The sequence below is a fragment of the Myxine glutinosa genome, chromosome 7, assembly GCF_964187855.1.
Source record: "Myxine glutinosa chromosome 7, kmMyxGlut1.1, whole genome shotgun sequence".
In the NCBI taxonomy this organism is placed as follows: domain Eukaryota; kingdom Metazoa; phylum Chordata; class Myxini; order Myxiniformes; family Myxinidae; genus Myxine; species Myxine glutinosa.
Genome location: NC_136267.1, coordinates 122703203 through 122719610, shown reverse-complemented (window position 1 = coordinate 122719610; position 16408 = coordinate 122703203). Strand labels below are relative to the sequence as shown.

The 16408-nt window shown below is 56.4% G+C and overlaps 1 protein-coding gene across 1 annotated transcript in view; it reads left to right on the top strand.

Moving 5' to 3' along the window:
• Nucleotides 1-16408, top strand: part of LOC137413698 (uncharacterized) — an 85928-nt gene that overhangs the window by 42353 nt on the left and 27167 nt on the right. Inside the window, exon 8 of the mRNA XM_078782243.1 lies at nt 16194-16308. Within this exon, the coding sequence (XP_078638369.1) occupies nt 16194-16308 (115 nt within the window). The remainder of the gene's footprint in view (nt 1-16193; nt 16309-16408) is intronic.

The window sequence follows — 16408 nt, the reverse complement described above, 5'->3', positions numbered from 1 at the left end:
TTTATGGCTGTGAGGTGTTTTTATTTCGTATTTTATGGCTGTGAGGTGTTTTTATTACGTGTTTTATGGCTGTGAGGTGTTTTTATTGTGTGTTTTATGGCTGTGAGGTGTTTTCAATTTCGTGGTGGTGAGGTGTTTTTATTACGTGTTTTATGGCTGTGAGGTGTTTTAAATTACTTGGTGGTGAGGTGTTTTGAATTACTTGGTGGTGAGGTGTTTTGAATTACGTGGTGGTGAGGTGTTTTAAATTACGTGGTGGTGAGGTGTTTTGAATTACGTGGTGGTGAGGTGTAATCGTCCCAAACTTCCAGTCTGCACCTACCCGTAATCAAGCCTCACAACATGAAGCCCTATGTATGTGCTGGGGGGTTCTTTCTTGAAAAAAAAAACATTCAACCTAAATCTTCAACCTAAATTGCCCATTAAAATGTAATATCACAAACACAACAAATACATTTATGCAAAATAATTGTTTGTATTATGATTGGTGTAAATCATGACAACACAGCAACTCAGGTACAGTCATTATCCTCAGCTAAAATAAGCCCGTTCCTCAGTAACGACGCCGAGCCAAGCTAGTATGTATATATACACAAAGAATTAAGTTAAGCACCCCCTAATCCTGTCCTGAACCTGAACCCCCACGAGCACGTTTGGGACATGTTGGGACGACAAATTGCGAAGATGGTCCCTCCAATAGCCAATCTGGATGAATTGGAACGTGCATTACATCGGGAATGGAACAACCTGCCACAGCAACGCATACGACGGCTTACAGGGTCTATGAGACGTAGGGTTGAGTCAGTGATCCGATCACGTGGGTCCTACACACGTTATTGACGCAAAGATCGCTAGAGGTCTTCTCAGAACAATGACTGTACGTTAGAAAACATAAACGTCATCCACACTGTCCGTGATGGACCTATAGCTCCATACTTAAATTGAGGTGAAAATATGCCTAAAATTCCCAAAAAATTTCACCTTAAATTATTCAGAATAAAATATTGAAAACGGCATGATTGTTATGTTTTTATGTGACCATAATATCACTTCTCCAGAAAATATAGCAATATCATGGGTATATTACACTGTTTTGACGACAACAAACTTGTAATGTGCAAGGTTGTAAAAAAACGGGGGGGGTGCTTAACTTAATTCTTTGTGTATATATATATATTGTTGCGGTTTTGGAATAAAGGTTAATCCCCCTCTTAGTTCGTTACACCACAACATGAAGCCTCACAATAGTTCAGTTATTTCTTCGTAAATGTAAGCGTAGTCCTTTCCTGTGTTTAGTTTTGCGTTGAGTAGGCCAGTGAGCTTGGGTGTTCTTTCGGCGCTTTGCTTTGATGCTTTTGGTTTGGCGCTGAAATACCACGCGGCAGGCCTGGGCAAGTCTACCGAGGCCGAAGGGACGAGCTGCAGGGGGAGTGGCCGGTAAGCAACGAGCCGCCAATCAAGGCTCGAGGGGAGTGGCTTACCACTGCGGCAGGAGGCGGGGCTTGTAACATTCGGGTAAGATCGGGGAGGTGCCATATAAGGTCCTGCCCCGAGCCCATTAACCAGATCAGGAGAGAACAGCAGGAGAAGGCACGAGAACGGTCGGCACGAGAATGCAGAACGAATTGAATTGCCGATTGTACACGAACTTTCCCCGTTCCCCGTGCTCTGCCGCTGTATTAATCGCGCGCTCGAAAGGACGACCCGTGCCGGGCCACAGACGCACGATTTCCTCCTGCCTGCCTTTGCCTGCATACGTGCTGCGAGGATTTCCTCCTGCCTGCCTTCGCCTGGATACGTGCCGTGAACATCGGAGAGCCTTGCCGGGCGAGCTGCCCCGGGGCGACTGACGGCAAAGCGCGCTTGGCGCGCGAACCTGCTCTTCTTCCATTACCCCGTGTGAGTGATTGGGCCCATTTGTCTGGGGATAAGTTAAACTGATTAAGCTCTGCTCTGTGTCCCTTTCCTTTCATTCTGATCATTGTACATAAATAATAAATTGTGTTCTACCTCTGATTTGACCGTCTGTCCCTTCCATCCATTGGCTTCGCATGGTATGAATAAAACCGCTCAAATCGGGTTCCAATAAAAGTAACAGCACGAGTCACGTGATACGCATTCTGCTCGGGCGTACTCGATTAAGCGTGGCTCATGCGAGGCTCGATCCCCGCTTTCGTGGCAGCGTGGGTACCAAAGGTACGTGCGAATTTGTCCTGAAACCCTTTTTCACATTTGCCCGGAAGTGGTGATTCGGTCTCGCGGACCCAAAGACCCAGGGGGAAAAAAGGGGTTTAATCCCCCCTATGTAACGGGAACGGGCTTCGGGAGATCCGCAACAATATATATATATATATATATATATATATATGTATATACAGGGGGCTGCAAAAGTAGGTATACAGTAAGGATTATACGAGTATTACCAGTATTATAATAGTGGTGCTAGGATTCATGAATAAAAACCACCTTTAGAGGCCATTTTTCCCCGCAAGCGGGGGTTGGCCTTTTTCATTCATGAATTCATGAATTCATGATTCATGAATGCCAGGGGCAAACAGTTTGAACATTTGAGGGATTAATATGTTTATGATTGATATGTTTATTATTGATATGTTATTATTGATATGCTTGTATGATATGCTTGTAATGCTGCTAGCATATCCCGCTCCCCCCTCCCCCTCCCCCTCCCCCCGCCCACCCCTTCCCATCCCTCACCCTCCCCATCCCCCCCTCTTCTCCCCTCTCCCCTTCACCCTCTTCTCCCCTCTCCCCCTCCCCCTCCCCCTCTTCTCCCCTCCCCCCCGTTCCCCTCCCCTCCCCTCCCCGTTCCCCTCCCCCGCCCGGCAATGCCGGGTACTTCTGCTAGTAATCAATAAAATACGTTTTGTGCGCACGTTTTGTTTTTCATTACTGTATACCTACTTTTGCAGCCCCCTGTATATATACACACACACTATATACTTCTTTTTTTTTAATAAAAGAAAGAAAGGCACTTCCAACCAGAAAGTAAAAAAAAATTGGATCTAATCTGCAAATTTGATCAAACGAGCAAGAGCAGACCTGGTCTCAGGCAATGTTTCACCTACTTCACAGCGGGCTTTCTCAGGTCAATAGACCATGAGCCCCGGCACGTACCGGGTTCTTATTACCTCCGCCACCAAAGGTGGATGGAGGTTATGCTCTCACCCCTGTCTGTCTGTCTGTTTGTTTGTCCGTTTGTTTGTGAACAAAATATCTCAAAAAGTTGTAGATGGATTCGGACGAAATTTGGCAGAGACGTGTAGCGTATGTGACAAGGATGAAATGATTAGATTTTGGTGAAGATCTGGATTCGGATCCGGCTAGTAGAATTTTTTAAGTAATTCTTCACCATTGGGATATAGGGCCAAAAATGATACATAGCAGGATATCTCAAAAAGTTGTGGACGGATTTGGATGAAACTTGTTGGACAGATTATGTGTGTGACAAGGAAGAATCGATTCAATTTAGGTGAAGATCCAGATCCGGATCCGACTCGTATAATTTTTTAAGTGATTCTTCTCCATTGGGAGATATGGCCAAAAACGAAATATATCAGGATATCTCAAAAAGTTGTGGACAGATGATTTTGATTAAATGTGATTCTGTATTGTAATTTTCTGGTCTACTCTGGGATACAAAACATAAACTGTTCACCTGGCAGAGGTATGCTCTCGACTGAGTGCTGTTCTAGTTGATGGGATGTTCTGCTCTTTACCTCCGCCACAAAAGGTGGATGGAGGTTGTGTTTTCACCCCTGTTTGTTTTTGAACAAAATATCTCAAAAATCTGTGGACGGATTCAAACGAAATTTCGCAGAGATGTAGCGTATGTCATAATGATGAAATGATTAGATTTTGGTGAAGATCCGGATTCGAATCCGGCTACTATAATTTTTTAAGTGATTCTTCAACATTGGGAGATCGGGCCAAAAACTATACATAGCAGGATATCTCAAAAAGTTGTGGACGGATTTGGACGAAACTTGGTAGACCGCTTGGGTGTCTGTCAAGGACAAATAGATTCGATTTTGGTGAAGATCTTATTATGGATTCGGATATGATAATTATTTAATTTTTTCGTGATTCTTCACCATTGAGAGATGGGGCCAAAAACAATATATAGCACGATATTTCAAAATGTTGGGGACAGGTTATGACAAAATTTGGTGGATGAGTTGGTTAGGTGACAAAAACAAGCCAATGTGATTTCAGTTCAGGTCCACATGCAGATTCGGTCTATCAGTGGGAGACAAAACGTAAACTGTTCAGCCTGGTGGAGGTGTGCGCTCTTCCGACGTTCTCGTTACCTCCGCCACTTAAGGTGGATGGAGGTTATATTTTCACCCGTCTGTCTGTCCATTTTTCTGTCTGTTTGTCCGTTTGTGAACAAAATATCTCAAAAAGTTGTGGCCGGATTCGGACGAGATTTGGCAGAGATGTAGTGTATGTGACACCAATGAAATGATTAGATTTTGGAGAAGATCCGAATGCGGATCCGGCTACGCTACGTGAATTTTTTAAGTGATTCTTCACCGTTGGGAGATAGCGGATCCATCGACGGATCCATCGGCGTTACGTCTACAGCTGGCCTAAAACGATACATAGCAGGATATCTCAAAAAGTTATGGATGGATTTGGACGAAACTTGTTGGACCGGTTGTGTGTGTGACAAGGAAGAATCCATTTGATTTTGTGGAAGATCTGAACATGGATTCGGATATGAGATTTATTTAATTTTTTAAGTGATTCTTCACCATTGAGTGATGTGGCCAAACAGGCGGAGGTATGCTCTCTACTGAGCGCCGTTCTAGTTTTTTTTACAGCATATCCCATCAAATGAATATATATATATATATATATATAATATATATATATATATATATATATATATATATATATATATATATATATATATATATATATATATATATATATATATATATACAGTATATATATATATATATATATATATATATATATATATATATATATATATATATATATATATATATATATATATATATGTATGTATATATATATACCATTGTAGCGGTTACCGCTGGATGTACATAATCGCCTTGCACCGGCCAGAACACGGCCAGACGCGCTTCTCCCGGGCATGCCCGGACTCACTGTTCCCGGGCACGCCCGAACCTCCCGGGCACGCCGGTCTAGTCTTTCCCGGGCATGCCCGCTCTCGCCTTTCCAGGGCTCGCCCAGAGCGTCCGGGCATGCCCGCTATCGCCTTTCCAGGGCTCGCCCAGAGCGTCCGGGCATGCCCGCTATCGCCTTTCCAGGGCTCGCCCAGAGCGTCCGGGCATGCCCGCTATCACCTTTTCAGGGCTCGCCCAGAGCGTCCGGGCATGCCCGCTATCGCCTTTCAAGTGCTCGCCCAGAGCGCCCGGGCACGCCCAGCCTCGACTTGCCAGGCCGCAGCCAAACACGCCCGGGCAGGTCCAGACTCGCCTTTCCAAGGCTCGCCCTTGATACCCGGGCATGCCCGGTATAGCTTTTGCCGGGCAAACTTCCCGACATAAATGTGTATATATATTGTTGCCCGAAAAACGGGCTTGTCAGAATACCTGAGCTGTTTTGTTTCAATAAAGCAACTCGGACGAATTCCGTCTTTGGTCGCGTCAATTCTTTCGACTCGCGTTGGAGCGCAGTTCCTTCATTGGTGACCTACCGACATGGATACGGCAGTGACGCTTAAACTGCCTACCTTCTGGGAGGCTCACGCGGCTGTTTGGTTCGCCCAGGCGGACTCCCAGTTCGCCCTGCGAGGCATCACCGCGGACGACACCCGCTTCCACCATGTTGTGGCGGCGCTCGGTCCCGCCACCGCGGCCCGCGCCTTGAGCCTCCTCCAGCACCCGCCGGCTGCTGACAAATACGACGCGCTGAAGACGCTCCTCCTCGGCGCTTTCGCCCTCTCACCGGCAGCACGCGCACGGCGCCTGCTTGACCTGCCCGAGCTCGGCGACACGCGCCCGTCCGAGCGCATGGACTATATGCTCTCGTTGCTCGGCGAGCACTCTCCGGCATTCCTGTTCCGGGAGGTGTTCCTCCGTCAGCTGCCTAACCCGGTACGCCTCGCCCTGGCTGGCACGTTGATCACGGATTCCCGCGCCCTCGCCAGGGAAGCCGATAAGATCTCCTCGGCGGGCCAGCACATCGGCGCGGTTACCTGGAGCCCGCCGCCGTCCGAGGCGACGCCCACGACGCCCGAGCGCCCTGCGCGGTTGGAGGCCGAACTGCCGGTGCAACTGGCGGCCGCCACGCCGCACCGCCCGCTTCCGACACGACGGCCGGGGCCTCCACCTGACCGGGCGTGGTGTTATTACCACGCCAGGTTCGGACACAAGGCTCGGACGTGCCGGCCCCCGTGCACTTTCGGCAGGTCGGGAAACGGCCGGGCCGGCGTTCATTCCCAGCCATGAGCGCCGGCCACTCGGGCAACTTGCTGTTTATTTGGGACAAAGCGTCTGGACGGCGTTTCCTGTGCGACACCGGCGCCCAACTGAGCGTCATACCTGCCTCCGAGCAGGACAGGCTGGACGCAGTTTGCGGCCCCTCTTTGGTCGCTGCTAATGGCTCGGCCATACGCACTTTCGGCCCACGCGTCGTCACCCTCTGCTTCGGCAGCCAGCGCTTTCAATGGACTTTTGTTACCGCCAGCGTCCCCGTGGCTTTGCTGGGCGCCGACTTCCTCTGCGCGCACGGGCTGCTGGTCGACGTCAAACGACGTCGCCTTGTCCACGCCGAGACCTTCAGCTCCCTGGCGTACACAATGAGCAGCTCCGCGCCGACCGAACTGGCGTGCGCCCTCCCGGCAACGAACGAGTTCGCTCGCCTGCTCGTGGAATTCCCGGCCCTCACGCGGCCGACGTTTTCGGCCGTCGCGGTGCGGCACGGGATCGAGCACCACATACCCACTACGGGCCCGCCGGTCTACGCCAGGGCCCGCCGCCTCGACCCAGCCAAGCTCGCCGTGGCAAAGGCTGAATTCGACGCGTTGGAGCACCTCGGCATCGTGCGGCGCTCCGATAGCGCGTGGGCCTCGCCACTGCACATCGTGCCAAAGCCGGGGGGTGGATGGCGCCCGTGTGGCGACTACCGCCGTCTCAATGACGCTACCACCCCCGACAGGTACCCGATCCCGCATATTCAGGACTTTTCCGCCCGTTTGGCGGGACGGGTCATCTTTTCGAAAATTTACCTGATACGGGGCTACCACCAGGTACCTGTCCGGGCGGCCGACGTCCCGAAGACGGCCGTCATCACGCCGTTCGGCCTGTTCGAATTTTTGCGGATGCCGTTTGGCCTCAAGAACGCGGCCCAGGCGTTCCAGCGCTTGATGGACGGCGTGCTGCGCGACCTGCCGTTTCTTTTCGTCTATCTGGACGACATCCTCGTCGCCAGCACGTCCCGCGCCGAGCACCTCCTCCACCTCCGAACACTGTTCGGTCGCCTCAGCGAGCATGGCTTAATTGTCAACCCGGTCAAATGCCACTTCGGCGCGACGACCGTTGACTTTTTGGGCCACCGCATCACCAAGACCGGGGCCGTGCCACTGCCGACCAAGGTCGAGGCCATCACCACGTTCCCGCATCCCCGTTCCATCAAGGCCCTCCAAGAGTTCCTCGGCATGGTGAATTTTTATCACCGATTCGTGCCCCGCGCTGCTCAGCTCATGCGGCCCCTTTACGAGGCCCTCCGGGGCAAGCCGGCCAAGCATGACATTGTTTGGTCCGCGGCCATGGACGCGGCCTTCGCCAGTGCCAAATGGGCCCTCGCCGACGCAACGCTGCTGGCTCACCCGGTGCTCAACGCGCCCATCGCCCTCACTACGGACGCCTCCAACTACGCGGTGGGCGCCGTCCATGAGCAATGGGTGGACGGGGTTTGGCAGCCACTCGCTTTTTTCAGCCGGCAACTCCGGCCGAACGAGTTAAACTACAGCACGTTCGACCGCGAGTTGCTCGGGCTATTCCTGGCCGTTCGCCATTTCCAACACCTCCTGGAGGGCCGCCCGTTCGCGGCTTTCGTCGACCACAAGCCGTTGGTCTACGCAATGGCTAAGGTCACGGAGCCGTGGTCGGCCCGCCAGCAGCGCCACCTCTCCGCCGTGTCGGAGTTCACCACGGACATCCAGCACGTCGCCGGCAAAGACAACGCCGTGGCCGACTGCCTTTCGCGGGCCAGCGCGAACGCGGTCCACCTCGGCGTGGACTTCACGCTCATGGCGGCCGACCAGACCACCGACGCCTCGGTGCAGGCACTCCGCGTGGCGGACACGGGCCTCCGCCTGGCCGACATCCCCTTCGCGGGCACCGTCCTGCTCTGCGACGTCTCCCAGGGCCAGCCTCGCCCCATCGTGCCCGTTTCCTGGCAGCGCCGCATCTTCGCCTCCATCCACGGCCTTTCTCACCCGGGCCGGAAAGCTTCTCAGAAGCTGGTGTCGGCGCGTTTCGTCTGGCACGGCCTTTGACGAAACATCCGCGACTGGGCCAACGCCTGCACGGCCTGCCAGCGAGCCAAGGTCCACCGCCACACCCAGGCCCCGCTGGCACCTTTCGCCGTGCCTGAACGGCGTTTCAACCACGTCCACGTGGACCTGGTGGGTCCCCTGCCCCCCTCGCGGGGGTTCACCCACCTGCTCACCATGGTGGACAGGACCACCAGGTGGCCGGAGGCCGTGCCCCTCACCTCCACCACCACCGGCGACGTGGCGCAGGCGTTCATCGCCACCTGGGTCGCGCGCTTCGGCGCACCAGCGGACATCTCGTCCGACCGCGGCCCACAGTTCACGTCTGAGCTTTGGGGCGCGGTCGCCCGTTCGTTGGGGGTCACGCTGCACCGCACCACGGCCTACCACCCCCAAGCCAATGGGTTGTGCGAGCGGTTTCACCGCTCCATGAAGGCCGCACTCATGGCCGGCCTTCAGGACGATGGTTGGGCCGACCGGCTGCCGTGGGTCCTTTTGGGCCTTCGCACGGCCCCCAAGGAAGACCTCCAGGCGTCCGCCGCCGAGCTCGTCTACGGCCAGCCACTCCGCGTCCCGGGCGAATTCGTGCCTGACGCTACCAGTCCCTGGTCCGCCGCTCGCCAGCGCTCGGACCTCCAGGAGGCCGCCCGACGATTTGCCCCCGTGCCGACGTCCCGCCATGGTGGCCCCCAGTCCTACGTCCCCCCGGCGCTTCGCACAGCGGAGTACGTCTTTGTGCGTCATGACGCGCACCGGGGGCCACTCCGGCCGCCGTACGACGGGCCCTTCCGGGTCCTGCGACGGGGCGACAAGTCTTTCATCGTCGACTTCGGCGGCCGGCCGGACCTGATTTCTGTGGACCGCCTCAAACCGGCGCACATGGACGTCGACCGACCACCACGGTTGGCCCTTCCTCCGCGGCGAGGCCGCCCCCCGTCCACAGTTCCCCCCGCTCGACCACCCACCACCACGTCAGACCCCTCCCCACGACCCTCCAGGGGTCGCTTCGGCCGGGTCATCCGGACCCCCCTTAAATTGACCCTGCCGGTGCAGGTCGATTCTGGAGGGGCGTGTGTAGCGGTTACCGCTGGATGTACATAATCGCCTTGCACCGGCCAGAACACGGCCAGACGCGCCTCTCCCGGGCATGCCCGGACTCACTGTTCCCGGGCACGCCCGAACCTCCCGGGCACGCCCGGTCTCATCTTTCCCGGGCATGCCCGCTCTCGCCTTTCCAGGGCTCGCCCAGAGCGTCCGGGCATGCCCGCTATCGCCTTTCCAGGGCTCGCCCAGAGCGTCCGGGCATGCCCGCTATCGCCTTTCCAGGGCTCGCCCAGAGCGTCCGGGCATGCCCGCTATCGCCTTTTCAGGGCTCGCCCAGAGCGTCCGGGCATGCCCGCTATCGCCTTTCAAGTGCTCGCCCAGAGCGCCCGGGCACGCCCAGCCTCGACTTGCCAGGCCGCAGCCAAACACGCCCGGGCAGGTCCAGACTCGCCTTTCCAAGGCTCGCCCTTGATACCCGGGCATGCCCGGTATAGCTTTTGCCGGGCAAACTTCCCGACATAAATGTGTATATATATTGTTGCCCGAAAAACGGGCTTGTCAGAATACCTGAGCTGTTTTGTTTCAGTAAAGCAACTCGGACGAATTCCGTCTTTGGTCGCGTCAATTCTTTCGACTCGCGTTGGAGCGCAGTTCCTTCATCATATCATATCATATCCCATCAGGCAGAGCCGTCTAGAACAGTGTTTGTATGTATGTATGTATGTATGTATGTATGTATATGTCCGCTCAAACGTATATCAATAAGAGCTGAGAATCTGGTCACATGACAGGGTTATGTGATTACGTCTGATGTCATAATGGCGGTACGGCAGCTGTCTCCCCACACTCCGCCATTTTGACGTGGTGAGGCGTGCCCAGGTGAGTCGTGGCCTCCGGATATACACGCGGGCTCGCAGTCCAGAGCACGGCAGTGCTGACGAGTGAGCAAGCAATAAAGAGCTCGAGTTAACCCAAAGCGTTGTGGCCTACCTTTGTTCAACGTGTGTGCCCAGCACCACACTGGTGACCTCCGACTGGTTCAGCCGTTGCTGTTCCCCGAACGCGCTATGGCCACCAACGCTGTCGCGATCAAGCTACCGGAGTTCTGGGAAGCGCAGGCCGACACCTGGTTTCTACAGGCCGAGGCCCAATTCCAGCTCCGGGGCGTCACGGCGGACGACACGAGGTACTTTTACGTGGTCGCTGCCCTTGGATCCGGCACGGCCGCCCGAGTCGTGTCCTTCCTCAGGCACCCGCCGGACGAGAGCAAGTACGCGGCGCTCAAGCGACTCCTCCTCGACACATTTGGCCTCACAGAGGCCGACCGTGCTGACCGTCTTTTGGACCTTCCCGTCCTCGGCGACACACGACCGTCCGCCCGAATGGATTACATGCTGTCCCTGCTCGGCGACGGCCACGCGGATTTCCTCTTCCGTGCTCTCTTCCTCCGCCAGCTACCTGTACAGGTACGGCTCGCGCTCGCCGGTTCGACCATTACGGAACCGCGCGCCCTGGCCAGGGAGGCGGACAAGTTTTTTGCGGCACACGACGCACGGCCGGCATATAGCACGGCCGTCGTGGATCCCGGCGCCGCGCACGGCGCGAGTGGTTCGGATCGCCACGTGGCATGGCGTTCGGATCCTCCCAAACACGGCGTAGGTTTGGCGGATCCGCACGTGGCCGCCGCCACGCCCCGCCCACCACCGTCGTCACAACCGGCGCGACAACCACCACCGGGCCAGACCTGGTGTCATTTCCCTACCAGGTTCGGCCACAAGGCCATGTCCTGCCGCCCGCCTTGTACTTTTGGCAGGTCGGGAAACGGCCAGGCCGGCGCTCGCTTCCTGCCATGAGCATCGGCCATACTGGCAGCCTGCTGTTCATAACGGACACCTCCTCGGGTCGTCGCTTCCTGTGCGACACGGGAGCGCAGGTGAGCGTCCTCCCTGCCTCCGCATCCGACAAGCAAGCTGAGGGCCGGGGCCCCGCTTTGTTTGCCGCCAACGGCACGCCCATCCGCACGTTTGGAAAGCGTTGTCTCTCGCTGCGGTTTGGGGGGCAGCGCTTTCAGTGGTCGTTCGTTACCGCTAGTGTCCCCATGGGCCTACTCGGAGCGGACTTCCTCTGTGCGCATGGGATGCTGGTGGACGTGAGGCACAGACGCCTTGTCCAAGCCGAAACCTTCAGCTCGCTTGCTTGCGCGCTCAGCAGTTCATTGAGCAGCTCCCTGGGCGGCTCACCAAGCGGCTCGCCAAGCGGCTTGCTGAGCGGTTCGGTCCCGGCGAGGTTGGTCTGCATGCTTCCGGCAGCGGACGAGTTCACCCGCCTCCTCGCCAGTTTCCCGGCGCTCACGCGGCCCACTTTCTCGGCGGTGGCCGTCAAGCACGGGGTGGAGCATCACATCCCCACCGTCGGGCCACCGGTCTACGCCCGGGCGCGCCGCCTCGACCCGGCGAAGCTCGCCGTGGCGCAGGGGGAGTTCGCCACGCTGGAGCGACTGGGCATCGTCCGGCGCTCCAACAGCGCATGGGCATCGCCGCTGCACATTGTGCCCAAGCCCGGCGGCGGGTGGCGGCCGTGCGGAGACTACCGCCGCCTCAACGATGCTTCCACCCCCGACAGCTACCCGGTCCCTCACATCCAGGACTTTTCCGCCCGGTTGGCGAAAATGTCCCTCTTCTCCAAGGTGGACTTCATCCGCGGATACCACCAGGTCCCCGTCAGGCCAGAGGACATACCGAAGACGGCCGTCATCACACCATTCGGCCTCTTCGAGTTTCTGCGGATGCCCTTCGGGTTGAAGAATGCGGCCCAGGCATTCCAGCGGCTTATGGACAGCGTCTTGCGCGACTTGGACCTCGTGTACGTCTACCTGGACGACATCCTCGTCGCAAGCGCGTCCCGTGAGGAGCACCTCCGCCATCTCCGCACGCTCTGCGAACGCCTGGGCCGACATGGCCTGATCATCAACCCCGCCAAGTGCCGGTTCGGCGTCATCAAAATCGACCTTTTGGGGCACCGCGTCACCAGGCACGGGGCCATCCCCTTACCGGCCAAGGTGGAGGCGGTCAGGGGTTTTCCGCGCCCCCGCACGATCAAGGGGCTCCAGGAGTTCCTGGGCATGGTGAACTTTTATCACCGTTTCCTGCCCCGCATCGCCCAGCTCCTGCGCCCCCTGCACGAGGCCCTCCGGGGGAAGCCGGGCAAAGGCGACGTCGCCTGGACCGAGCCGATGGATGCGGCGTTCGCGGGCGCGAAGCTCGCCTTGGCTAACGCCAACATGCTCGCGCACCCGGCGCCCGATGCACCGATCGCCCTCACCACCGACGCGTCGGACTACGCGGTGGGCGTGGTGCACGAGCAATGGGTGAAGGGAGCTTGGCAGCCGCTGGCGTTTTTTAGCCAGCAGCTCCGCCCGCACGAACGGCGGTACAGTACCTTCGACCGCGAGCTGCTCGGGCTCCACCTGGCGGTCCGGCACTTCCGCCATCTGCTCGAGGGCCGCCCGTTCGCGGCCTTCGTCGACCACAAGCCCCTGGTTTTCACGATGGCCAAGGTCGCCGAGCCGTGGTCGGCCCGGCAGCAGCGTCACCTCTCGGCCGTGTCCGAGTACACGACGGACATCCGGCACGTCACGGGGAAGGACAACCCAGTGGCGGATTGCCTTTCCCGGTCCGTCGCCCACGCGGTCCACCTCGGGATCGACTATGCCCGGATGGCGGCGGACCAGTCCGCCGACCCCGCCGTCCAGGCTTTTCGGACCGCCGTCACGGGCCTCCGCGTCACCGAGGTACCATTCGACGGCGCGGGCGCGGCCCTCTTGTGTGACGTCTCCCTCGGCCGGCCTCGCCCCATCGTGCCCGCGGGCTGGCAGCGCCGGGTTTTTGACGCCATCCACGGCCTGTCCCACCCGGGCACAAAGGCCTCCCAAAAGCTGGTCGCCGACAAGTTCATCTGGCATGGCCTCCGGAAGGCCGTCCGCGATTGGGCCAGGACGTGCCTCGCGTGCCAGCGTGCGAAGGTTCACCGCCACACCCAGGCCCCGCTGGCCCCGTTTACGGTGCCCGAACGTCGGTTCGACCACGTTCACGTGGACTTGGTGGGACCTCTGCCCCCCTCGCGGGGTTTCACCCACGTCCTCACCATGGTGGACCGCACCACCCGGTGGCCGTGCCTTTGGCAGCAATGACGGCGGCAGACCTCGCACAGGCGTTCATCGCCACTTGGGTTGCCCGGTTCGGTGCCCCCTCGGACATCTCGTCCGACCGCGGCCCCCAGTTCACCTCGGAGCTCTGGGGGGCGGTAGCGCGGGGGCTTGGCGTCCAGCTGCACCGCACCACGGCCTACCACCCCCAGGCCAACGGCCTGTGCGAGCACTTCCATCGCGCCATGAAGGCCGCGCTCCGGGCCAGCCTCCGCGACGGCGGTTGGGTCGACAGGCTCCCCTGGGTCCTGCTGGGCCTCAGGACGGCGCCCAAGGACGACCTGCGCGCATCCGCGGCGGAGTTGGTCTTCGGACAACCGCTGCGGGTGCCGGGCGAGTTGCTCCCCGACTCCACGGCACCATGGTCCGCGGCGCAGCAGCGCTCCGCCCTGCAGGAGACCGCCCGGAGGTTCGCCCCGGTGCCGACGGCGCACCACGGTTGCCCGCCAACGCACGTCGCCCCGGAGCTTCGCACGGCGGAGTACGTGTTCGTCCGCCACGACGCCCACCGGACACCGCTGCGGCCCCCGTACGACGGGCCGTTCCACGTGCTGGAGACCGGGGCGAAGCATTTCACCCTGGACATCGGCGGTACTCCTGACCGCGTCTCCATGGACCGCCTCAAGCTGGCCCACCTCGACTTGGACCACCCCCCGCCAGCGGCTCTGCCCCCGCGTCGGGTCCGCCCCCTGGCGGGCGGACCCCCGGCACTGCCCAAACCCGCCGTCACGCCACCCCCCTGCCCTGCACCCATCCCAGATGCCGCCATAGGCATCCCAGCCGCCGCCAGCCGCCAGAGGGCGCTTCGGCCGGGTCATCCGTTTGCCCCGCAAACTGACCCTTCAGGTGCGCGGGAATTCTGGGGGGGCACGTGTGGCGGACACGATGACTCGCTGGCGCAGTGACATAATTCCGAGCACCAGTAGGTGTCGGCCACGCCCCAGGTGAGGCATGGCCTCCGGATATACACGCGGGCTCGCAGTCCAGAGCACGGCAGTGCTGACGAGTGAGCAAGCAATAAAGAGCTCGAGTTAACCCAAAGCGTTGTGGCCTACCTTTGTTTAACGTGTGTGCCCAGCACCACACTGTCATATATCACAATCGCCATGCTCTACCTTGACGTTTTTTATTCAGTGTGAAACAAAAACAAACCGATTGTTAAAATGACCATGAAATATCGAAAGGATCGGCGTTACGTCTCTTCCAACAATACGGTACGGTACGTATAGGCCTTGGCGTTATGACTCATCTTCGAACCTCTTCAGACAAATTAAGCCCAGGTTTCTTAATACAGTATCAGTAGTGTATCGTTTCAGTAGTACCTGTATCGTTTTCGTAATAATAATAATAATATAGTAAATATAACCATAATACTTTAATCCCAATGTCATGAATGGAAGGTTGATGGATTGAAGCGGTGTATGGTTCATAATCAGTGATGAGCGGCGGTTGGTACTAATTTTAATAACCGAGGAAGTAAGGAATTCACCTCGGTTTTTTTTTATTGTAAAATCATTTTCGAAATGATGACACCGTAACGTTAATATTATAGTAAATTTAATCATCACACTAATCCCTTCGTCGTGACTGCAAACATACTGGAAGTTAAAATATATCATGTTCTACATATTATAGAAGCGGCAGTTTTGTGTCCGTTACATCATTACATCGATGATGCCATTACGACGGCTGCTCCACCGACCGACATTTTAATTGACAAGTAGGCCGACACCCGCTCATGGCGGGAGCTGCAGAAAGGGTCATTCCTATTCGAGGTATATAGATTACAGTCGATCTATGGTCGGGTCTCAAGAACATTGGATGTGTGTTCATTTACCAAGTTTCTTGTGGAGAGATCACCAAGTGGTTTAAGCATTCGAGCAAGCACTCCATTTAAAACCTTTATGGAATGGCTGGCTTGGCAAGCGCTAGCTTGGCAAATGAGCACACCTCCATCCCTTGCTTGTGGGGTATATAGATTACAGTAGATCTTCGCTCAGTTCTGTAAGTAAAACTTACCTCATGCATGTCGGGATTCCTCAAAATTTCTTTGTTTAATGTTATAAACAGCATCAGCGACTGTTTAAAAAGCTAATCATGTGTGTTTGTGGTTTATAATATTTTACAAGCCCGGCTATGCCGCTGTTAGTCTTTCGGTCTTGTTTTGTTATCACTTACACATGATCTGATGAATGTCCATGAGCATTTGTGTGTGCTTGGTGTTGTTATTGTGTTTCTGGGACACGAACATGGGTGGTTTCTTGTCTCGGTTGGATGTGACTAGGTGTGGGTTGTGATTGTAAAACTTTCTGTTACTACTGTAGTACTATATAGACCACTGTATATATATATAATATTGTGATTTATGGCAGCCACTGTGTTCCTCAATTCACTCTCATACCCGAGGAACATTGTTCCCACTGTCTGTGCTTGCAGATCCCCAGTAGTCGGTGAAGGCATTGTGGCTGATCGGGGATTCCTGACCAGCCTCGGCCCATTTGATGAAGGCATTGTATCTTCAGATGTGGGTCAAGTCGAATTGGCACTGCGGGTCTGTATCCTCTGCCTGGATGTGGAGCACACACAAATTAGTCAAGGATGTAGAGCAACGTCCTCTTCAATTGCAAAATGTCTGGCTTGAAACTTCCTGC